The sequence below is a fragment of the Urocitellus parryii genome, chromosome 7 (genome assembly GCF_045843805.1).
Source record: "Urocitellus parryii isolate mUroPar1 chromosome 7, mUroPar1.hap1, whole genome shotgun sequence".
In the NCBI taxonomy this organism is placed as follows: domain Eukaryota; kingdom Metazoa; phylum Chordata; class Mammalia; order Rodentia; family Sciuridae; genus Urocitellus; species Urocitellus parryii.
Genome location: NC_135537.1, coordinates 33,809,317 through 33,833,714, shown reverse-complemented (window position 1 = coordinate 33,833,714; position 24,398 = coordinate 33,809,317). Strand labels below are relative to the sequence as shown.

At 40.4% G+C, this 24,398-nt stretch overlaps 1 protein-coding gene across 2 annotated transcripts in view; it reads left to right on the top strand.

The window, feature by feature from the left end:
- The window catches only part of Baalc (BAALC binder of MAP3K1 and KLF4), a 64,713-nt gene extending 50,236 nt beyond the window's left edge, over positions 1 to 14,477 (top strand). For both annotated transcript variants that reach the window (XM_026384861.1, XM_077801354.1), the window contains 2 exons: positions 3,500 to 3,666; positions 14,367 to 14,477. In XM_026384861.1, the coding sequence (XP_026240646.1) occupies positions 3,500 to 3,666; positions 14,367 to 14,477 (278 nt within the window). The remainder of the gene's footprint in view (positions 1 to 3,499; positions 3,667 to 14,366) is intronic.
- Positions 14,478 to 24,398: the final 9,921 nt, after the last annotated feature.

Here is a 24,398-nt window from a genome sequence, read left to right as displayed (position 1 = left end):
TCCTTATCAGGTAAACAATTTTCAAAAATGCTCTTTCACTCCATAAATTATCTTTTCACTTTCTTCATGGTGCCCTTTGAAGTACAAAATTTTCCAAGTTTGACGATGGTCCAGTATCTCTATTTTTTGTTATTGTAGCTTATGGTTTGGGGATCATTTCTAAGAAACCATTTCCTAATCCAAAATCTTGAAGATTTGTACCTATGTTTTTTTTTAAAAGCATTTTATACCTTAAGCACTTACATTTAGATATTTGATTCATTTTAATTTTTGTGTATGGTGTGAGGTAGGAGGGTCCATTCTTTGGCATGAAGATACCCAGTTATTCTAGCACATCTGTTGAGAAAGTTCTTTCCCCATTATTTTGTCCAAATCCAAAGACAATTGACTATAAATGTAAAGATCACTTAATATTTTCTAAGAATATTTTCATAATTGCTATGCAAAAGTGTTCATATCATATTATAGTATGCTGCTGACGATTATTCAGATTGAAGAAATGACAGACCTTTTTATTCTAGTTCATTTTGAAAGAGGAGACAAATTCTAAGTAGTTAACTAGTCTCAATTTATACATTAATTCAGACAAAATTATCAGCCATGTGTTTTGGACCTGAGCCCAAACAGTTTGATGAACCAGAATCTCATCTGATATGACTTTAGCAATCTAATTGAGAAGAATCTCCTAATGTCTTATACTTTGGTTTTCTGTCATTGAATGGAATGCCTTGCAGGTAGTTTTTGACGATTCTGGACAGACTGTGATCATCTTCTCAAAGGACAGCCAGGTGGTAGGGTCAAGGAGAAAACCTGCTCCCCATGGGGCTCCCAACTATCATTTTTAATTTCTATACTCTGCCCTTCTGCCCAGTTCCACTTCAAAAATAGCAGGCAGCTTTGGCAAGAAGTCACTGGTTGCAATTTATCAGTAAGCTTTGGACACAGCTGTTTCCCATCTTTTGGCAAAGTCAGGGATTTGGCTTCTCTCCTAGATGGGATAAAAATTTTGTGGAGGGTGTCAAAAAAGACACATTCCAGGTGCACACAAATGTCTCTTAATTTACTGCTATAAGATTCACTGTGGAAAAAATATGGATGAGACTGTATATGCAATCCTTAAAATTAGCGTAAGTATCAACTGTCACACGTAGATATATACAGATCTATCTATATCCATAATGTAAACAAGACTTTGCAGTCTTTAGAATCTCCCGTATCAGAATCTCTGGATGGGCAGAGGACTTTTAAAAATTAATATTCCCAAGTCCCTTCTGAATCAGAAATTATGGGGGAACAGCTTTGCCTGTAAAATAAAGGCAATTCTCCCACCTCCCTGGCTTGAGAGAGGTAGTATGCGGTAGGCTTGCAGATGGAGCCCAGAATGTGGGACAATGAAGAGATTGAATAATGATTCCCATTTCTCGAGGCCCCTATAAAGATGAAACTACACAACATGCAGAAAGGTTCTAACAGTTGTCTGGCACCATGCACAATGCACACCTATTTCTGGCACAGTACCATCTGCCTCATCTCCTCATGCCCCTCTCAATGGCCACATTAGTTACATTCTTGATTTAGGAATCAGCAATCAGCCAAGTGCTAAGCCGCTGGCATAGTGAGCCTAATAAATAAGCAGAAAACTCTGACAAATAGAAAAATAGGGCCCACTCAGGGACCAGCACTGCCATCCAATGAGCAGGGGTTATCTACTTGGTGTTGTAAGAGGTCACCCCATGGGGTCAGGAATATGGGGTCATTAACCATTACTTCTGCCTGCAACCAACCAGGTATTTGCTGCACACATTTAAATTGTATTTCCTAGGTTTTTGTTTTAAGACTCAATCTTAGAAAACTTGCAAAATACAGAATACAAGAGAAAAATAATTTTTCCCTCATCATCCAGTGATATGCTCTGTGTAGGAGCCCAGAATATACCATTCCAAAAATATGCTGCTTTGCCATAAAGACTATTTAGAGCTGAAGGAAATTAAATTTTTAAAAAATTTTTAAATATACTCCTTAAACTAAAAAACAAAACAAAAACAAACAATAAAAAAACTATGCCCTCTAAAAGTAGCACAGCCAGGCATGGTGGCACACATCTGTAATCCCAGCAGTTCAGGAAGCTGAGGCTGGAGGATTACAATTTCAAAGCTAGCCTCAGCAATTTGGTGAGGCCCCGACTCAAAATAAAAAATAAGGGCTGGAGATGTGGTTCAGAGTAAAACACCCATGGGTTCAATCAAAAATAAATAAAAGTAGGATATAAATTCTTGGATTTGGAGGGTTAAAAAAATAAATTATAATTTTGGGTCAGCCATCAATGAGAAGTGAAAATGCCAGACCAAATGAGAAATGTTTAGTCTGTTTATAGAAGCCTCTAGGAATGGAGGGGCTGCTGACAGGGAAGTACTAGCCATTTGCTTCTGGCTGACTTCATGAATGTATAATGAAGCTGAACAGGGACACCGACCCCCACAGGGCTTAGCAGAGGCCCTTAGATTTGATATTCTGCAAGAGCATCTTAAAGTTCATAGTAATTTTGTCTTTGAATTCAAGTTTTGTTAAGTGAAATTCAATGCCACTGAGTGCACAACCCTTCTAAATCAAGCACCTCACTGTCGTCTTGCTGGTGGAGTAGCCTGTGCTCCCCACCTGGCTGCTCCTACTTCCCAGTGGCTACTGCAGGACCTCTGTCCACTTAGCGCCTCCCTCATGCTTTCTAGGCCCTTTTGTCTTCCCAATCAGATACTTTTCATCTTTCATGAATTCCTCAATGTCATCTTCTGCTTGCTTTTCAGTGAGGATATTTGTTTAAATTTCTTTAATTTCTTGTCATTTGTTATGAGAGGCACATGTGTGTAGTTCAACACTGAGATGGAATTATTGAAATAATCTCTATCACTTTCAAGTCAGAAATCTCTCTTCTAGCTAATTATACCAAGGAATTAAGAATAAAGCTTTAACCAGGTGTTGTGGCTCATGCCTGTAATCCCAGTGACTCAGAAGTCGGAAGCCAGAGGATCACAAGCTCAGGACCAACCTCAGCAACTTGGTAAAGCCCTAAACAATTTAGCAAGAACTTGTCTCAAGAAATAAAGAATTTTTAAAAAGCAGCAAAGAATCCTTAAAAATATTTTTTAAAATGATTTTAACCACAACGAGTTTCATCCCAGTAACATTTATTAAAAAGGGGGAAAATATTCAATCAGAAGAGACTAGTTAAATAATGGTGATACATCCTTACAACATAAGTGTGAAAATAATATGGCTGAATAGTTCATGATATGGGAAATCAATGTCTCAAGTGAAAATTTCAGGTCACAAAATTTTTATTAAAAAAAGAACACATTATAATAGAAAAGGACAATTCTGCATGGTGGGATTTCTGGTGACTTTTTTTCCTTTTTTTTTAAACTCTTTTTCTCCTAAATTTGGAATTGTTTACAATAACTGCCATGTAAAAGCCTCTGGTGCCACCCTCTGCTTACCTCCTCAGGTGTGCTGGAAGATGGACTGTCCTCTAATGGTGTTCCCCGACCTACAGCCCCAGGTGGAATATCCAACCAAGAGAAGAAGATGAACTGTGGGACCCAGTGCCAGAATTCCCAGAGCCTCAGCTCAGGCCCTTTGACCCAGAAACAGAATGGCCTTTGGACCACAGAGGTAGGACTGCAACCACAGAATCGGCTCGTGACTGGACCACCCAGACTGTCCAGGGAAAGAGCACCTCAGCAATAGATATTCTCCACCCTTTCCCTATAAAATTACTGTAAACCTCACTCCAACCTCTACCTGGAGGGTTGCCATTTTTGTTGAAACAGCAGAAATGGGTCCTTGATATTTGTGCTCTAAAAGAAGTGTTGTGTTTAAGCACAGCTTTGTTCAAGTGACTTCTTCTCTAGGGTAGCCCGTGTCCAGGCAGCCCGTGTTCCTTATCCACATAGTCTAAATAAAATTACCAAAATGAGTCAAGAGATGGGCCTGCAGTTATCAACAAAGATGTACATAACAAGGGTAGTGCAGTTTAACAAAGGATAGTTCAATATGTGACACCACAACCCATTAAAGGGACACTGGAGCCCTTCAGACACTGTGAAAGCAATGGGAGTTAAATCTGAGCACAACAGTGGCTTCCTAGGGTCCTTTATTGTCCGCTTTGCCTCTGCAAAGCTGGCCTTCTGTAGGCCTGATCACTTTGCCATCTCTCAAGGCATTCTGGGTCTGAGAACCATGCTCAGAAATTTGGTGACAATTCTAGTGCAGGCCCAGACATTTGTCCCCTAGCCTCTTCCCCACACACATGACCCCATTCTTTAAGCCAGGATGGCCCTCAGCAGGGAGGAGGCAGAATCGCCTGGTGGATGTCATGATCCATGTATTATATTTCTTCACATTACTTTCTGCCCTCATCCATCATTTCAAAGTTGTATTTTGTATATTAGAAAGTACTTTTATGTTAACTGGCTCATTAAATCTTCCCAAGAGCATGGTGAAGCAAGCAGCATTCCCATTTTGTGGGCTAGGGATTCTGGGAGCCTGTGTGGCAGTTAAAGTAGGGTCAGGCAGAGCCAGCCCCTGCAGGGTTTCAGCCACAGGTTCATTTGAGTGTGGGATATGAATACAGGACCCAGACATAGCTGTAGAAGTGCTAGAGATGGGCGACATAACTTTACAGTGAGAAAGTTGACTATTAGTAAGGTAGAACATAAGATCTTACAGTATTTTTTTAAGAAGAACAATAATGTATCAGTTAACTACTAACAGTATGTCATGCTGTGTAACAAAGCCTGTCAACATTCAGTGGCTTAAACAACCACCTTTCCTCCCTCCCTCATGGTCAGCTGCAACTTAAATGGACTAAGTCTGACTTTAGCTTCCAGGTCTGGCTCAGTCTGTTCCATGTGCATTATTCTGGAAATTATACCAAGGCACAATCTCTAAGGCATATTTTTCTCATAACTCTGATGAAAACTCAAGGGGGCAAAGCCAAAGACCTGAACCCATCTCATGTCTCTGTTCATATCATATCCACAAACAACACTAGTCAAAGCAAGTCAAATGGACCAGCCCCACATTAATGTAGCAGAGAGAGATGTGAGGAGAATGAAAGATTAGGAGCAATAACGCAGTCTATCGTGTATACCACACACACAAAATGCACCAGTCATAAATTCAGTGAATTGTTGTAAGGTGACACATCCAGATGAAGACAGAACGTTAATGCCCCAGAAGTCCTCCTTGTGCCCATTCCTAGTCACCATCTATCCCCCACAACATAACCACTCTTTTGACTTCCAGCATTATAGATCAGTTCATTTTTGAGATTTTCATAAATGGGATCATACTGTTGTATCCTTTGTGTCTGGCTTCTTTTGCTCAACATTATCCTTATGAAAATTACCCACATCATTGTGAGGTTGCAGCAGTTTCTTCATTTTAATTTGTGTGTGTGTGTATATATATATATTTTATGTGACTACATCACAGTTTAACTATTCTACTTGATGTACATTTTAGTCATTTCCAGTTTGAGGCTATTGTGAACAACACAGCTATTAATATTCTTGCACATGCTCTTTGGTGGACTTTTTTTTCTTTAGGTTATATACCTCGGAGTGCAATTGCTGCATTGTAGGATAGGTCTATATTTGACTTTAATAGATCTGGGCAAACAGTTTTCCAAAGTGATTGTACCATTTTATACTCTTGCCCTCTGTGGATGAGTTCCAGTGTCAGTGATTTGTACTTAGTCTGACTTTCTTAAACCCATGACAGCATTTAATTGTGTGTTCTAGGTATAGCATAAGGGCCTAAGCACCAATATATCACCTCACTTAATTCTCACAACATTTGGATCAGTATCTAAAATGCTGATAGTTCTCAGCTATAAACTGCAGATGACAATAACAAGAGATAGCTAAGGAAAGCTCTTCCCCACCAACATATCCCCATATTCTGGAGGCCTATGTAACAGTTAAAGTTGGGCCAGGCAGAACCAGCTGCAAGATTCTAGCAGCGGTGTACACAGTCACAGGACAGCACTAGCTACACACCTGACCAGTGTGGCCCCGGGGAAATGCACACAGTGGCAAACTCTGTGTGCTCTTGTTTTCATGAATTAACTAAGGATGGCTATGTTGTAACTATTTCAAAATAAGATCAGGGAGCAGATAGCTTTGGTTTTAAGATTTCAGACAATTATTGAAGCTTATCAATGGTCCTTGCATCTGAAGATAAATCAGACAACAGACATCTAGAGTCCCTCAAAGGACAAGGCAAAGGTTTTCTATCTAAGGTGTCAGTTTTTAAGGTAATTTTACCTCTAACTAAGGCTTCTGCTGTAGAGCTTTCTTACACCGACACTCTGGAAGGTTTTCAGGTTATCTAGAATCTGATTAAAGGAAAGAGCATTCTTCCTATTTCTTCCTAGGACTTGGATTTATGGTTTCTTTCTAATTCATCTTTTACCCTGGGCTGAAACCTCATGTATCTTCAGTATCTGCTGGTCTTCCTTTGCACTCCCTCCATGCCCCCAAGATGACCTACCCATGGTCCCTGGGTGACGATGGCTTGACTTAATGATTTTTTTGACTTTACATTAGCACAATAACAATGGGCATTCCATAGAAACCATATTTTGAATTTTACATTTGGATCTTTTCCTGAACTATCAATAGGAGATATAGTCCTCTTCCACACTGGGCAGCCAGGAGCCCCAGCTCCCACTCAGCCCAATAATCACAAGGGGACCATGTTGCTAAGCTATGAAGTTCAGAAGATTATGTGTACTAAATACATTTTTGATTTATTATATTTTCAACTTGCAATGGGTCTCTTGAAATGTAATTCCATGGTAAGCAGAGGAGCAACTGTGCTAGCACTTGACAGTGTTCCCCTTGTGCCCCATCAGGCTGTCTGGCAGATGGTTCTTTGGCATTTTCTTTTTAAAGATTTCCTTCTCTAGAAGACCCCTCTGGAGAAGCTTGCAGCCCTACCCACATGCTCAAGGTGGCCTAGTCATTCAGACAAGTGTGTGTGTTAAAGACAACCCAATTAGGTTTGGAAATTTTCCTCATCGGTTCCTATAGTGCTCTTGAGAGCCGTTCATCACATGTCCATTGAGCACTGTTCTAGAACCAAGGATCCAGGAGGGGAGCAAAGCAGGTGTGGCATTTGTTCTGGAGCAGCAGCCAGTTTTAATTGGGCTAAGGATTGGAACAGATAACGTAAATAAAGCAGTTACAAACAGATTGATGCTCTGAAAGAACTGGAAGGTCACTAATAGCGGGTGGCAGCTCTGTATAGCACAGATGCATCCAACAGTTCAAATAGCTTTCTAAAGGGTGATGGGGCGCAGCTCACAACAGTGAACAAAAAGCACCTGCTGCTCCGAGTCCTCCTCCACTTTATGCGCCTTCTAACAGACCACACCCTCCTTTCTCAACTCCCTCTGGGCCCTGCCTTCTGCCTGGTATTAATAGATGCTACCTGGCAAAACAACTGGCAAAAAGTGATCTTTCACAAATTGGACTCAACCATCTAGGTCAGGAGCTCTCCTGTTGCATCTTGATTACCTCAATCTTTTGGGACTTTATTGACTCTGTAGTGTCTGATGACTTATTAGCTCAGTCTCCTTCACCTAGTCCCCCAGCTGTGCTCAAACAGCAGGCAAGGAGACTGAAGTATTGCTCATCTTCTGCTAATTAGTTGTTCAGGAACTCAGGGCTGCCTCTGCTTATTCTCTAGCCCTCATGTGCCATTTCCTTGGGCTTAGAACTCCCATCCCAAGCCCTGACACTCCATAAACACAAAATTCAGAGAAGGTAGAAATATATATGTGGACATAGCTCTAAGCAGACACAGCTCCAAGTATGTGGCCAGCATCCCAGTGAGCCTTCGTGTCTTCAAAAGCTGCATATTTTCCAGTTGTTTTATTATTTTTGGCAAAATGCCCAGACTATGCTAAAGGAATTAGCCCTTGTCTGGACAGAGCTCTCAGCTAAAGGGCTTCCTACTTCTGTCCCGCTCCCAGTGTCTGGCCAACAGTCAGAAGGATGGCTGAAGCCCCACAGAGCTGAGAGAGGAGGTCAAGAGAGGAGGAAGAATAGGATTAGCCTAGAATTTCTCCTGGACAACAGTCATCAGAGCCAAGGGAAGAGATTGGAAAGTCATGATGAGTCTCTCCTCACAAGACATCAAAACAAACACTAGACATCAAAAGGAAGGAGAGAACAAAAGAACCCACAGGGGAAAAACCAAAGAGGGGAAGCGCCTTTCTAAGTGTGAACTGGGCAGGGGGCGGTGGTGAGCTCAGTATTCTTTCTCAAGCTTGGGGAATTCTTCAAAGTTTTGCCTTAAAGTTTGATCCCTGTCTTCCAAGATGAACAGCTGGCCCCTAGTAGAGTTGCCAAGATGGAATATTCCTGGATTGGCTTCACCTTAGTGCTATGAAAATCATGAAACAGCAAACCAATATATGGAATTTGGGAACAACTAGAGGTTTCTTATTGTCAGTATTGCTTTAATGGAGACCTGACTCAAAAGAAGTCAAACATCTTGAGTTGCCACTTGCAAGGCACTGGTCTTCAATATTCTGAGGCAGAAGCAAAGAGGAAAAATGGAATTCCTACTATGTGCCAGGCACTATATATTGCGTTATCTTTCGCCCTTACAACTGTGAAAGGTAAACATTGTCCTTCCCCATCTGAGAAAAGAGGCTCAGAAGCTGAATATTGGCCAACATGGCCCAGGGAGTAACAATTTGGCTATGCTAGAATTCCAACTCCCATCTGTCTGCCTCCAAACCACATGTCCTTGCTTCTCATTATCTGAAGTATAGTAGTGGAAAAGTTAGTGAGCTTTGGCAAAACTGTGGGAGACTGGACGTGGGACCTGGGGCCACCGTCTCTAGTTCAACTCACCACCAATATGATGTTGGCCTTGGGAAAATTGCATTAGCCTGTATGATTTTGCAGTGAGATAGCTGAAGCAAATACAGTAAGATTCTCATCTGTCTCTCAGGGATGTTGCAAGGAACAATCTTATGGGCATAATTGAAATCCAGGAGGAAAGCTGTTGGGCATTTAGGTAGAGCAATGCAAACAAGTTCTCTTGAGATTTCTCTTGCCTTTTCTTTCTGAAGATTTAACTTCTCACATGTGTTTCTCCAATTATTTATTAGGTTTCTATTACGTGACAAACATTAAGTTAGATGCTAGGGATACTGTAGTGAGCAAAATAAACTGGGTCCTGACCTTCTTAAAGTTTGTAATCTGATGAGATAGTAAAACAAAAAATGAGTAAGCAAATAAATATACAGTTCAAGCTGTGGTTAGAGGCCAGGATGAAAGCAGAGTGTGGGGGGAGAGAATAATAGCACTCTGATGGTATATGTTTAGAAAATCCCTGCAACACTCCACAGAAAGTTAGTAGCCAGGATTATCTGTGGGAGACAGCTCGAGGGGCCAGAGCCTGGAATCAAGAGTTATTTTTCACTGTGTCCTTCTCTACTCTTTAATTTTTTTTAACCATAATTATGTATTGTTCTTATATTTTAAAAACAGTAATATAGCCAGGTGTATTGGACAATGCCTGTCATCCCAGCTACTTGGGAGGCTGAGGCAGGAGATTGTAAGTTTGAAGCCAGCTTAGGCAATTTAGTGAAATTCTGTCTCAAAATAAAAAAGAGCTGGGGATATAGCTCATTTGTAGAGTACCCTTGAGTTTAAATTCTAGTACCAATAAAAAATTTATATATTAGTAATGTAGAAAAAAACAGTGTCTGATAAATCAAATCTCAGTAAGTCCTGCTTTAGTTATCTGCAAAGATCTGTGAAAAGGTTTGTACTATTCCATATTAGGCGCAGACATTTATGGAATCCAAACAAAGCTGAGAAAATATCTACTTCCATTTGGAGGGAAACTAAGAAAAGACTGAGCAAATTTAATAACTGTCCTGAGTCCGGTTCTCCATAGAGCAGCCAGGCTGTCTCTACCTTCATGGGGAATGAGCTGGATCACTCCCTGACTTCTGAACCCCAAGAGAAACTGGTCCATCTGGGTTGGAGACTGCCAAGAAGTGATCACAGTCAATCTGGTTACCCTTGAGAAATGGCAGCCAATAAATGACTTTTAATTAAAGAGGCAGTACCAGAAAGACTAAAATTCATGATTCACAGGATATTAAGCTTGCAGAAATTAAAATGAGGCAAGAGAATAGAACAGCTATCAGACTAGGTGAGAAATAAGAGGTGTCAATGGTGACAGAGCTCACAAAACAAGAATATTAGAAGTGTAGAAAGGATTGAATTAGCAGATAGCTGTAAAAGAAAAAAGGTGCCAAATAGGATTTTCTCATCAAATTGAGAACCATAGGATTTTTAAAAGCCACTGATTACAATAGGGACATATTTTCTTTTCCTATCATTAAAAGGGGGGTGTGGGAATAAATACATTTATGTGGTATTTGTTAAATACCATGTAAAAGGGGGAACAAATCTGTTATATAAAGTAACCTGAGGGACAAAATGTCATAATTTTTCCTTGTACCTATGTAGCTCTATTTTTTCATTGGAAGGCAAGAAGATCCCCACCTTTTTTTGTTGTTGTTGCCCTGGGTATTGAACCCTGGGCCTCATGCATGCTGTGCAAGTGCTCTATCACTGAACTACATCCCTGCCTCCTTAGAGCAGGTACCTAGAATTGTAGTCTTTCTTGCTCTTCTCTGGGCTTGGATTGTAAACTTTCCAAGTTGTAACTAGGTTATAGTGACTACCAACCACCTTGATATCTCACAGCTGTAAATGGAGTGGGTACCTTTCAATTGACTCCAAAGCTTTCAGATTCTAAAGCTTTTCTTTTAAAAAATGTTTCCAAGAAAACACATTGTTGTTTTGTTTACTTTGTTAAACTTAATATAGTAATTATTTGCAAGTGGATTTCTTTGTGGCTTGAACCTTCTGGGCTTATAACTGAACTACAGAACTCTAGTTTTCCTTTATCCAAAAGGGTATCTTTTAGAATTATTATTGTCGTTGCCATTTAGAAGTAGTAGTTATCAAAAACCTTATATTAAAATGATGACATCAATTTGGTATGTTTCCTGACACAACTTTTCAAATGAAATTAATGACAATAGCTATAACAGGGGTGGCTAAGTGTCCCAATTTGTTAGGGCCTGGAGAAGATTCTGCAATGTGGGACTTTTATTTTAAAATGGGACAGTCCTAGGCAAACCAGAATTGATCACTTTTTCAATGCTAAGTGACACACTTAATTCTCTCCAAATATCTAAGAAGCAGGCATTATTTCCCTGTTTTTCAGGTAAGAGAATAAGACTTAGGTTAAAGCAAGTTTTGCACTAGGTCCAGGTCTGACTCCAAGGCTTATGCCCTGAACATTCCATGGTACAGACTTATGATCCACAGATTTAAGAAACTGTCCCACTATAGTTGTGATTCAGTGACTGCTCTAAGGATTTTGTACCCTTTGACTCTTTACACAGGCTTAAAAATGCAGAATCATCCAACTACTGAATTTTTGCTCAGATTTTTTTAAACTTAAAAATTGACCAAAATACAACAGAACATTTTCTGTGTATAATCTTAAATAATCATTTGTAAAATCTTGCCAATACTGTTCTAAAGAAAAGTACTTTTGTAGTTTGTAAAGTTTGTATTTCTATTCTGGAAAACTCTTATCCCCCACCAACTTAGGGGGACTCTGCCAGCAATTTAGCTCATTTCAATCATGGCCTCTGTCTATTCCCTGCTCCTGTTTTCAAAGCATTCAAGTAATAATGCCCCAAATGGAAGTCCAATGGAACTGGCCTCACCATCACCACATCTTTCTTTAGGACACAGCATTGGTGCCTTCTTTTCCTGCACAGCACCTGTGTGATTAACAGGTAGGAGGTAAATGCTAGTCCTGATGCAAGTTCCAGCTTCAAAGACCTCAGTGTAAGACAGAAATCTAGACAGTACTAATGGTTTTTAAAGCAAAAGAACATGGACAAGGGCAGGGTGCTTATTTGTTTGTTCATTCATCCATCCATCCATCTATCCATCTACTCAAAGTTAAATTGAGGGCCTCCTATGTCTCAGGATTGATGAGAGGTACCAGGAATATTAAGAGGAAAATAGTGAAATCCTATTCTTAAAATTAATGAATAAGTCTAAAGCGATAGTTGAAATTTTCCTTGAATGCCCCTCAGATCACTCAAATTATTATCTTAGGCTCTGCTTCTTGGAAACCTGGCCTAAGATGCAAGGGATTGATTGAAACTTGCATGTTAGTGGGGGCAGAAGGTCAGGACAGAGGATCAAGTTCAGCAAGCATGAGAGCTGAGCTGAACAGTTGTAGTTTGGACTTATCTTTCTACTATAAGCAGCTCTGGAACATGAGTGGCTACAGATTTGTAGCTCTATGAAGCAGAAGAGGTAGCACTTTGCAGGGGGGGGTGGAGTGGGTACCTGGGATTGAATTTAGGGGCACTTAACCTCTGAACCACATCTCCAGCCCCATGTTGTATTTTATTTAGAGACAAGGTCTCATTGAGTTGCTTAGCACCTTTTACTGAGGCTGGCTTTGAACTCATTATCCTCTTGCCTCAGCCTCCTGAGCTGCTGGGATTGATTATAGGCATGTACCACCATGCCTGGCCAAACTTCATTCTTCACAGTCTCCGCCCCCCCCAAAAAAAAACAGATTTTTTTTTTTATCCCCAATAATCAGACACTGGATAGGGCTGGGAATTTGTGTGTAACCTCTTTGGAGCCACCTATCTCAGAAATGCCAATCATATGACAGTTTCTGGAAAAGTGCTACTGTGAGTAGTTAAGAGCCAAGGCTTAGTAGCTGGGAGCCAGAGGCATCAGCTGAATAAATGGAACGTGGAGGGGGCATCACCAGCGGCCACTACAAATATACAGGTTTTATTTGACATGATAGAAACCTACCTATAATTTATTAATAAACTCAGAGCTGCTTATTTTTTGTCCAGTGGTGGAACAGTCCACCATTTCTTTGGATGCCCTATGGATGACATGGTTGGCTTGTGCTTAGGGGCCATGCTGAATGAAAAACAGACATCTAGCAACTCCAGACTCACACCCAGCATGGACAGATCCTTGCTCTATAAGAGCTGCTCCACAGGATCTGAGACTGTTTTCCAGGAAGCAGACTGTGATGTATCATTACACAGGATGTTCAATAGGAAGTGCCCCTAGGGTCACCACCTGTGGAAGGGGAAGATGAGCCACCGTACAGACAGACAGCAGCCTCTGTCAGCTCCCATGGGAGCTCTGCAGCTGAATGGCACACCAGACCTGGCCTACCTTAGGCCAAAAGGGTCAAGTCTTTATTTCCTTCCCTTCATCACCACACTGGACCACCTACAGAAGTTCAACCTTGAGTGAGGTGGCTCTCTGAAGCTGAAGTCACTCCTGAAGGGACAACTATAAGCTGTCTGCTGACAGTATTCCCTGGAGCTGGGCAGCAGGTCCTCCCTAGAGGGGGGATGGGCAGCACATAACCTCATGCATCCCTGGGGAGACGTCTTGAAAGGCTCATCTCAAGTCACTCCATGCTTACAGTTGAGTGGATTGGGCATGAAATAACCCCCACTTCTAGTTAGTCATTTTCACCTTGGGAGAAGTGGTGGGTGGGCACATATTGAAGAGCTTATAATTTACTTAATGCTTTAATACTTAAAGTTAATCCTAGGCTTTATCACTGATCTGTCTTAGACATGAAATAATTCTACTCTGCAAGAGTTTTTCCCCCATCATTTTTATTTAGAAACAGGCAGTATGGTAATATAAGGATTAAATAAAATAATGAATGTACCATAACAACCTTGTGAGGTAGATAATATTATTCCCCATTTTACAGGTGAGGAAATATAAGATTAGCAACGTTTTAAAAAATAATTGCCCATTGTGAGTGATATAGACTGTATTTGAACCAAAGTCTGACTCCAGAGCTCAAAAACTTAAGCACCCTATTAAAGCCAACTGAGAACTTTTATCTTTTGATGGACGTTAGCAAATTCATTTGCTCAATAATTAATATGTCTGTTGCCAGGTTCTCACTGGGTGAGAACCTGGCATTGGAAATTCAGAGAAACCTCTGAAAATAAGTGTATGCATATATAGAAACATGATACCCCATTTAATATGTACAATTGTTATTTTTCATGTACTAAATAAATTTAACTTAAAATACCACTGAGTAGGAACTTACATGTGTTCCTGTAGGTCATTCTTCTGACCTGTGTGTAACAATTATCAGAAATTAATGTGAGGATTTTTTGATCTCTCAGTAAGTCAATTCACTGTTTCAAACTTTTTTTTTTTTTTAAACAGGCTAAAAGAGATACCAAGAGGATGTCTGCAAAAGAAGTCACCATTAACGTTACAGACAGCATCCGACAGATGGACAGAAGTAAAAGAATCACAAAGAACTGTGTCAATTAGCAGAATGTCCTCTGAGTAGAAGAGCCGAGGGACTTCTGAAGTGCCCTTCATGGTACTGGATCTCATCAAGCAACCTTGAAGAAGGGAGCCCCATTTGCTGTATGTGGACACTGCTAAAAGAGATGGTTTTACCCGGCCGCAAAAAACAACAAACAACAACAACAACAAAAAAAAACTACCTGAGCTGTTGGGACTTTCTCAGCCTCCTGTTTGTCACATAAAGTGATTGTATTGAACAGCCCTTGAATCTTTTAATAAGTTGCCAAATGTATGGTTAGGTTTGGCTCTTTGCACTCCCTGTAATAGGCTCTGGTGCAGAAGTGGAAAGACAAAGCCACAGGCTGGTTTATCCAACAGTTCAGTAGGAGGAATGGATTTCCTGGGTGAGAGATTTACACATCAGTGCCAAGCTCTCTTGGCTTTGGCAGTGAACAGTTTCAGGCAATTTTTTTTTTAAATAGTGTCATAATAAAACATACTGTTTTCACTTAAAAGCTGGCTTTCACCCAGCTCCCAACCCAAATATATCAGAACCTGAGAAACAGGAAAACTCTTATTCTTGTTTCCTTAGCTCAGATTAGATCCAGTTTCATAGACACTAACTCCACTGGAGTATCTTTGGAAGGTCTCTGACATGGTCAGACGTGTTTTCATTGGCCTGAAAGGTCCTAAGCTGGTGTCCATATGTTGGCCTCTGAACTGTAAATGACATGATCCTTGTGACCTATGCATCCAACTTGGGACACCTCCCCCACAAGGACTCAGCCCAACATTGCATTTTTTTCTTAGCTTTCTGGTTCCCTTTCCTTCTCGAAGATTTTTTTTCTCCCCTCTCCATTTGGGTCATTTGCAATTTTAATCAAAGACTGGACACTGCTCACAGGAGGGAGGTCACCCAGGAACATGCGGCGGCACACATGGCTTCCCTTTGGCCTCTCTGTGCACAGCCCCAGGACTCGATCATCTTGGTATCTGCAAAGTAATTACTTTAGAAAACCAGTACCTGGTTGATGTGTATTCACATTGACATTAGACGGATAAGCACTGTGTTAGAATAGGAAACTAACACAGTGAAATGAGGTTTTGATAGGAATAATTTTCTAGCACTTTTTAAAAATATGTTCAGCTTGACATTTTCCTTTGAAATAATGTAGCATGATTTTTAAAGGATTATTGACATGACTAAGATTGGAAAAGGTAGGGTTAAAGTTGTACCAAACTATACCAATAAACCACATTTAGCAGAAATAGGCAGCCTGATGGTGTGTTTATGTAACAGTCCAGAAAACTAACATAAGCAGGCTAAAATTCAGATACTCAACCACTCATCTGCTATTAGTCCTCAAACATAAGTAGCTTTATTTGTTCATTTCATTTATAGAAGACACATTTAGTAATTGAACATTAAATGCCAAACCTGTGCCAGCTAGTATGCAGATGTTGAGGGATTTGCTGTTCAGCCAATTACAACTGCACATGCTGAATCCAATAGCAAACTTAATTAGGAGACTGACTTAGACCCAAGGTATATTCTATGCTGTGAGTGGCTCTGCAGTGGAATCTCGCTTTTATGCCAAGGGTAGATTTATGTCAAACTACCCGATCACTGTATAAGCCTTTACCATATACAAAAATCACTTTCTAAACCTTTGTCATTTTGATTCCTTGTTAAAGGGCTTTTTGGGAACTTTATGTTCTGAAATTTTTACAAACAAGTAAAATGTGTGACTTCTATGTGTGCAATGGCATCACTCAACAGGCACCCCCAACTGTGAGGTTGGCAATGGGAATAAATTCAAGCGCTTGTCCCTTCAGGGTATGTGTGCTGTCCAGTCACTGTACTATGGGCTATGGCTAAGCCCAGCTTCTCTTTATAACCTTATTCCTCTGAGTTCACTGGGTCTTCTGTGTGTATAGGTGTCTGTGTATAGAAACGCTTTCTCACTTCTGGGGGAGAAGGGCATAGAGAGCATGTGATCTGGCCCTCCGCAGAACAATCTGGATTCCACTGGAGTGGTGGCCAGAAGCTAAACCATGGCACTGAAAATTCATCTTTTTTCATGTGTGTTTAAGACAGGAGCCGATTCTTACTATCCATCCTACTGGGTTAATACTTTCCATTGCAGAGTTTGTGCCAATAAAGTTCTTAATTTCAAATATATAGATGGTTATAAAGAATTTTTACTGGAGCCTTAAATTTTTTTTAATAACTCTTCACTAAATTTAAGTTTCAACAAAGGCCTTTTTACAGGCAGAGTTAGTACACTCCTGTAATCCTGGCAACTCAGGAGTCTGAGGCGGGAGGACCCTGAGTTCAAGGCCTGCCTCAGCAATTTAGAGACCCTGACTCAATAAAAATGTAAAAAGGGATGGGGATGTAGTTCAGTGATAGAATGCCCCAGAGTTCAACCCCTAGGAGCATTCTTACCTAAGAAAGTATTTAGAGTCTGCCCAGCCAGTAGACAATCATGCTAAGCCAAAAGAGAAGGAAGTGTACCTGCAAAAAATCAGTGCTTTCCACCATAACCTGATGCCTCTCAGAGAAACAAGGTCAGCCTGGCTGGGAGACTCGGCACTTAGAGGGAATTCTCACTGAGCCCGAGACTGGGCCAAGCCCAGGTATAACAGGGTGACTTAGGCTATTGGAGAGGACTGGTGAGCTCTTGACTGGAGAGTTTGGCTCTGGTCATCCCTCCAGAAAGGGTGACCCTGACCTGGTATAAGAAGGTACCTTTGGCAAAGTGACTTTAGAATTCAAAGGAGGTGGAAATTGTACCCCTTAGAACAATTGCCTAGACTTAAGGGGAGGGAAGCAGGGTCCTCCCAGGCTGCTGCCAATCCCCTGAGGGGTGGGGGATGCTGTACCTCCTCACCCTTTCCACACTGCCCATCTTTACAGTGCTCCCCACCCTCCAAGCTGACCACACACATTCCTGTTTGCATTCCCCATCTAAACCTTGCTAACCTTCATCTGTTTGACCCTCATCAGTCCACACTTGCTGGTTGTACCACATGTCACAGAAATGCACACCATTCGAATTTGTTCCTCTAAGCAGGGTTCCCAGCTCCCACTGCTGGCAACTCCTCTGCTGAGACCAGATGATGGACATGCTATATTTGACAAGTTCTGCTTCTCAGTAAAAACTTAAGAATTTCACATAAATAGCCAGCTCTGGCAGAGACTCCCGATTTAGAATTCTGATCCGCATTCTCCCCTTCTTCCTTAGATAGGCACAGCTAGTTCACTTTGAAGAAGATTATATTTGCCAGTTTCCAAATGAAATGATGAAAGTGAGGAATGGAAGCTCTCAGGAAATCTTATAAAAGAATACCAGGGCTTTCCTTTCTCTTTTGCTTCCTGCTGCCTAGAATGAGGCAGTAATGGCTGGAGTCACATCTGCCCATTAGGCCTGCAAATGATTTAAAGAATGAAAGCCATGCCACACCAAGCAACAAGTCCCATGAGCCCTGGATACCCTTAAGCCTGTGTGTGTGTTAGAAAAAGACATTTTTACTTCACCTAAGCTGCTGCTTCAAGTCACTATTCACAGCCAAACCCAATTCTAGTTGGTACACAAACTTTTTAAAAATAAAATAAAAAAAGAGATCAATGACAGCAGAATGCATTACAATTCTTATTACACATATACAGCACAATTTTTCATATCTGGTTGTATATAAACTATGTTGACCAATTTGTCTCTTCATACAGGTACTTTGGATAATAATGTCTATCACATTCCACCATTCTCGTTAACCCCCTGCCCCCTTCCCTTACCCTCCCACCCCTCTGCCCTATCTACAGTTCGTCTATTCCTCACATGCTCCCCCCTTCCTACCCCACTATGAATCAACCTCCTTATAACAGAGGAAACATCTGACATTTGTTTTTTGAGGATTGGCTAACTTCATTTAGTGTTATCTTCTCTAACTCCAGCCATTTACCTGCAAATGCCTTGATTTTATTCTTTTTAAATATTTTTGTTGTTGATGGACCTTGATTTTATTTATTTATATGTGGTGGTGCCGAGAATCGAACCCAGGTCCTCACACATGCTAAACAAGTGCTGTACCACCGAGCCACAACCCCAGCCCTTCTTTTGAAAACTTGGGAAGATCTTTCCCTCTTGTACTGTCAATGCCACTTGGCCACAGTTGGCTGGAGCTGCTAACTCTGCATGGACCAGAGCTGGGGTCTCTGGATTGTGATGATACTGACCACTCACTGTGGCTTGCACATGATAACCTCTATTTCTTGTTACTTGCCAGAGACATTTGAGTTTGCAAACTCTGCTCCAAATTATATTCCCAAATATCTGGTTTTCTTGTTCTTTTCAGGAATTACTGAGATACAGAAGATCTTCTTACCCTGTCCTGCCAGTCTGAGAAGTAGTTAATCTCAGGAAAATTTTCTGAGTAGGCTAATTACAAGTATGACCTAATTTTTAAAATTAAGCATTTATTCACTCTTTCATTACTCTATTGAGAAGCTTCAATGTGCCAGAAGTTGAGATAAAACAGACTTGGTCCCTGTCATCATAGAGCTGATGTTTAAATAGAAGAAACAGACAATAAAAACAAAGAATGATCCCAACAACTTCAGATGATTTAATACTGAAATGAGTATATACAGGAGGAGAGGAAGTAAATAACCTTTTTACTTTACTTCATAGCAAAATTTCTCAAAAGAGGACAGTAGTTAGAAAAAGATGAAGGGTCAAGGAGAGTTTATTTTGTTTTTAATGTGGGGACAGACTAGAGTTCATTTCTCATCTGTTGCAACGATTCTATAGAGGGTAAGGTTGATGCTGAAAGGGCCAGGTCATTGTCCACGGAGTTAATTATCTTTGAGAAGGTGAGAAGAGAATAGATAGGCAACTACATTAAAATTTAAAAAAAAAAAAAACTTCTCTGGCAAAAATGTACATAAATCAAGTTTAAAGACAAAGTTATATATTGGATACACATTTTTTAAAATGAGAAGAACCAAAAGTAAAAAAGATAAACAGGCAGAAAGAAACTTAAACTGATAAGAACAGATACTACACTTGACACTAGTATGGCAGTATGTAAAAAAGTGGATGTGGAACGGATGTGAATCTGCAATATGAATACGGGGTACAAATGGGAGTTCATAATCTGCTTGAATCAAATGTATGAAATATGTCAAGAGCTTTGTAATGTTTTTAACAATAAAAAAAGAAAAATAATAAAATAAAATAAAGAAAAAAAAGAAACAAGTGTCCAATTATACACCAGAAGATCTTCAGTCTCATCAGCAATTAAGCAAATTGAAACCAAGATGCTGCTACCTTTTCACCTGATTAGCAAAATTTTTTAAAATTGATAATATGCACATTGCAAAGGGTATGAGAAAGAATCTCAAACATCGCTCGTTCAAAGAAATCTGTGATACCACTTAGGATGTCATAGGTGACCCTCCTAGAGTCCCCAACAGGGCCTGAGAATTAAATTGACATCAGACAGATAAATAAGAAAAGCATGCAGATATATTTGATACAAGTTTTATATGACACAGGAGCCCTCATGAAGAAATGAGCCACAGGGTGGTGAAAAAAGTGCTTTTATAGGAGGCCAACCAAAGAAATGCAATGGTGGAAAGTAGCCAAAATATATGGGAAGACCAAAGGAAGAGTAATTTTAGCAAAATTTTTTTGTATAGAACTCTCTCAGCCTCAAGTCCCTGTCTCTGCTGATAAGCATGTTCCATTCATCCTACTACGGAGGACATCTTTTATAAGTGAGAGTTATCCCTTGCTTACAGAAAGAAAAGGGAAGACTTGAACGTTCTTTTTGGACCTGCTGTTGCACTGTTGTTTTTTAATAAGTGCCTTTAGCTCAAAATCATACTTGGAGCCAAAGTGGCATTTTATGGTTCTGCCACTCTTTGAATGGCAGTTTGACCAATTTATTCAAATTTAAAATGTACATATTCTTTGACCAAAACATTTCCATTTTCAAGCAGGGCATCTCTTATGGACTGAATCATATCCCAACACCCCCCTCCCATTCATACCCCCAGTATGACTATTTGGGGACAGGGTCTGTAAAGAGGTAATTAAGATAAAATGAAGTCATTTGAGTAGGCCCTAATCTAATTGGTAACCTTCTACAAAGGAGAAATTAGGATATAGACACAGAGGGAAGATGCTGGGAGACATCAGAGGAAGATGGTCATTTACAAGCCAAGGAGAGAGGCCTCAGGAAAAAAAAAAAAAAAAAAAAAAACACAAACAAAAAAACTGACCTTGATCTCAGATTTCAAGACTCCAGATTGTGGTAAAGTCAAGTCTGTTGGCTAGGCCAGTCTGTGGTGCTTTGTTATGGCAAACCTAGAGAATGAATACAATGCCCCCAGAAAAATACCCACATGTTTTTATAACCGGGTATGTGTGGACCAGTCCTCCGTCTTTTGTAACTTGGTTTCCAAGGAATGGAACAATAGGATAGAAGAACACAGTTCTGCAGCAAACCTCCCCCCACCCCCACCATTCCCTTCCCCTCAACTCCTTTAGCACACCCCTGGGGACTTCCAGAGAAGCCACCTGCTCTCCTTGGCCTGTGGGCTTCTATCACATCCACGAAGGAGCTGCCAGGGCACTGGTGTTATTGGTTCTTCCTTCCCTATCCCAGCATGCCCCAGTCAGTGACTGATGGGAGCTCCCTTGACCTTGGGTGGGGTGATGCTAAGCTGTGTTTTAAACTAGCTCCTAGGGCGTTCCCAGCTGTACTAAGCTCCAGTTACCCAGCAGGTAGCTGGCTGAAGAACATTCTCCTTTATTGAATATTTCTCTCATTAATCTCCAGGGTAGATGCATTGCTGTGGTTGCAGGCATTGATGTGAACAGCATCCTCTCCTCTTTATTAGAAAAGATATTAGACCATGATACCAAGACCTGGTTTCTGCCAGTAGATAATCCTCCTTCCTAGCAGGGGATCTATATCCTGCTGCCATGGATCTATAAATGTTCTTTTTATATATGTTGTACAATAATAGGCTTTAAAATAAAAATAGATAAATGGTCTGTTTTGCTTCAAAAGTAACCTCTGACATATCCTAGGTGTAAAAAGTAACTTGGAAAGGAGCCCCCAAAAGGCACCTTAGCAGAAGTCACACTACGTAGTTTCAGGGGCAGGCAAGCAATAGAAATGAACATTGTAGATGACCACTGGGGGGTAGTGGAACCTGAGATGAGAAGGAAATGCATTCCACACTTAAGAGTACTTGCATTAAAAAAAAATTTTGCTACCATAATTTCACAAGATTTTACAATCCATGTGATGGGCTCAGAGTTATTTATTCAAGGAATTCTTTTTCCAGATCCCCAACTGATAGTATTTGATGCCTGCTTACAATTGGTTTTACCAAAATGCTTTTGCTGTTTGACTTCTTCTGCCCATGACATACTTCTGCTTGAGTGCTTGTGCCCACCCCTGAATCCATCGCTTCTCTGAAGAGCCCATAGCAAACAAGGGTAAGGAGAGGATTCCAGGGGAAATAATTGCACCATACCTTGTGTTGGTCAAGTGTCCTGCTTCATTTTCCCTGATGAAAAAGGTATTTGTATTAGTTAACCCAACTCAGAATCTAAGACAGCATCCAGGAAATATTATGTCCAGCATGTTTACTAATTAAGAATCTACAATTAGTAGTTGCTTGGAATGCCAGAAAAGTCTTCAGTTGTCAGGGAGCGGGCTATGTTCTCCAGTTCAAGTTCTTCGTTTCACTTTTCCTTCTAAGGCCTTTACCATCTCACCCCCAATTCTACTATTCCACTGAAGCTATTTTCTAGGGCCACCCATACTTTAACCGCCAAATTCAATCCTCATCCTGTTTGACCTTTCTGTGTCAGTTTGTTAATATCCCTCATAAAATTTCTATCAAACCAGGTGGTTGATACATGTCTGCAATCCCAGAAACTTGCGAGGCTGAGGCAGGAGGATCACAAGTTTGATGCCAGCCTCAGCAACTTAGTGAGACTTTGTCTCAAAATTAATAATAATAAATAATAATGGGTTGGGGATGTAACGCAGCAGTAGAGGGTCCCTGGGTTCAATCCCTGGTGTCAAGAAAGAAAAAGTTCTATCAGTCTTTGTGATGTTACCTTTATGATTCTAGACTTGTCAATCTCCCAATTTTTGTTCCACCTGCTCCTTAAGTGTTAATATTTCTCAAGGTCTCCTTTTCAACCTTAATAGGTTCTACCATTATTTTTAAACCCCTTGACAACTTCATCTGATTGAACCTGTGGCCTCAATGATTTACATCCCAGGTCCATTCTCTGTCCCAAGCTCCTGCACCATACATCAAGTGATCACTGTGCACCTTCACTCGGATGGCCTATGTAGCAGGGTTTTATTATCTGTCCTCTAAACATCTTTATTCTTGGGCACCAAGCTGGGCTATTTTACTCAGTCCCCTTTGAGGTGAGGCCTTAAATCACTTCAGCAATAGTTAACTTGAAATTATTTCAAATTGTTCCCACAAGCCATCTCCCATGGGAGATAATAAAGGCCAGCATCAGAAGAATTTAAGCTTAATTCTCTTGGGAATATGGAACTATTAAAGGATGTGACATGTTCAGACAATGGACCGTCCAGATTTAACTCAGCAAAGTCTAGTTATCTATTGCTAGATTGAGTTTTGCAGTTTTCATTTCTTAGGCATTCAGGTAAAATTCTTCTTTTAAAGGAAAAAGTAAATAAGATTACCCTTGACATTTTGTTTGCCTTTTAAATTTTATTGCATTATCCAGCTTGTGTTCTAATAGTACAAAATAGCCATGTATGACCTGAAAAGCAAGGGGTGAGAGCCAGAGGGCTTAGAAAAACAGATAGCACAGGCTTCAGGTGCAGGAGACAAATCCTAACTTGACATCTTCCAACTGTGCCCTGGGGCACATTGTGGAGTCTCCGGAGACACTTCCTTCAGTGGAAATCACATCATCTTTTTGAGAGCTTATCAGTGAGGATTAACTGAGATAACATGTAGATAGCATGGAGTCTACACAAGATAATCATTACTTTATGTCAAGTACCATTCTAAGCACTTAGGTCCACCATCTCTGATTCATCAAATAGCTCTGCCACTTCACTTTACAGATGAGGAAACAAAGGTTCAAGGCCAGACAGCTAGGAAGTGGCAAAGCTGGGGTTTGAACTTGTTTGCGTATGTATAAACACTCATGCTTTGTCCCTTGTGCCATGAATAAATCCTCAGTAAATGTTCATTTCCTTCTTGTCATGAGGGAATAAAGTAGCCTCACAGCTTTTTTTTTTTTATAGCACCAGTATCTCAGCACTTCAAGTTGTCAGTGCCAATTGAGGATAAATTATAGCACCCTAGCTGCAAAATTGCAAAATTGCACCTTTAACTTTTTTCTCAACTGCAATAAAGCAGAAGTAGTCTTGTACCACAGTATTAAAATTACTAATAAATGTTGAGGGTCTTTAAGATGCGTAGTAAATCTAAACATTCAGGATCTCTTAAAATCTAAACATTAAGGAATAACTGCTTTTTCCTCTTTGTTCCCAAATAAATGAAGCTCTGAACTGGGCTGGATCCCAAGGAGAATGAAATGCCAGCCTGCAGGCTCAGCTATTGCAGAGGCTGAGACGGGAGGCTTGCTTGAGCCCAAGGTATCAAGACCAACACAGGTGACACAGTGAGACTCCATTTCAAAAAAAGAAAAATGAATGAAATGCCAGAGCTGGTGGATAGCACTGTGTCTTCTGCATGGTAGCCTCTCAATCTTTCACTGTGGACTGTATAAAACAGGATTGTTTTCTTTCTTTATTTATTTTTTTTTTATTGTTGGTCGTTCAAAACATTACATAGTTCTTCATACATCATATTTCACAGTTTGATTCAAATGAGTTATGAACTCCCAATTTTATCCC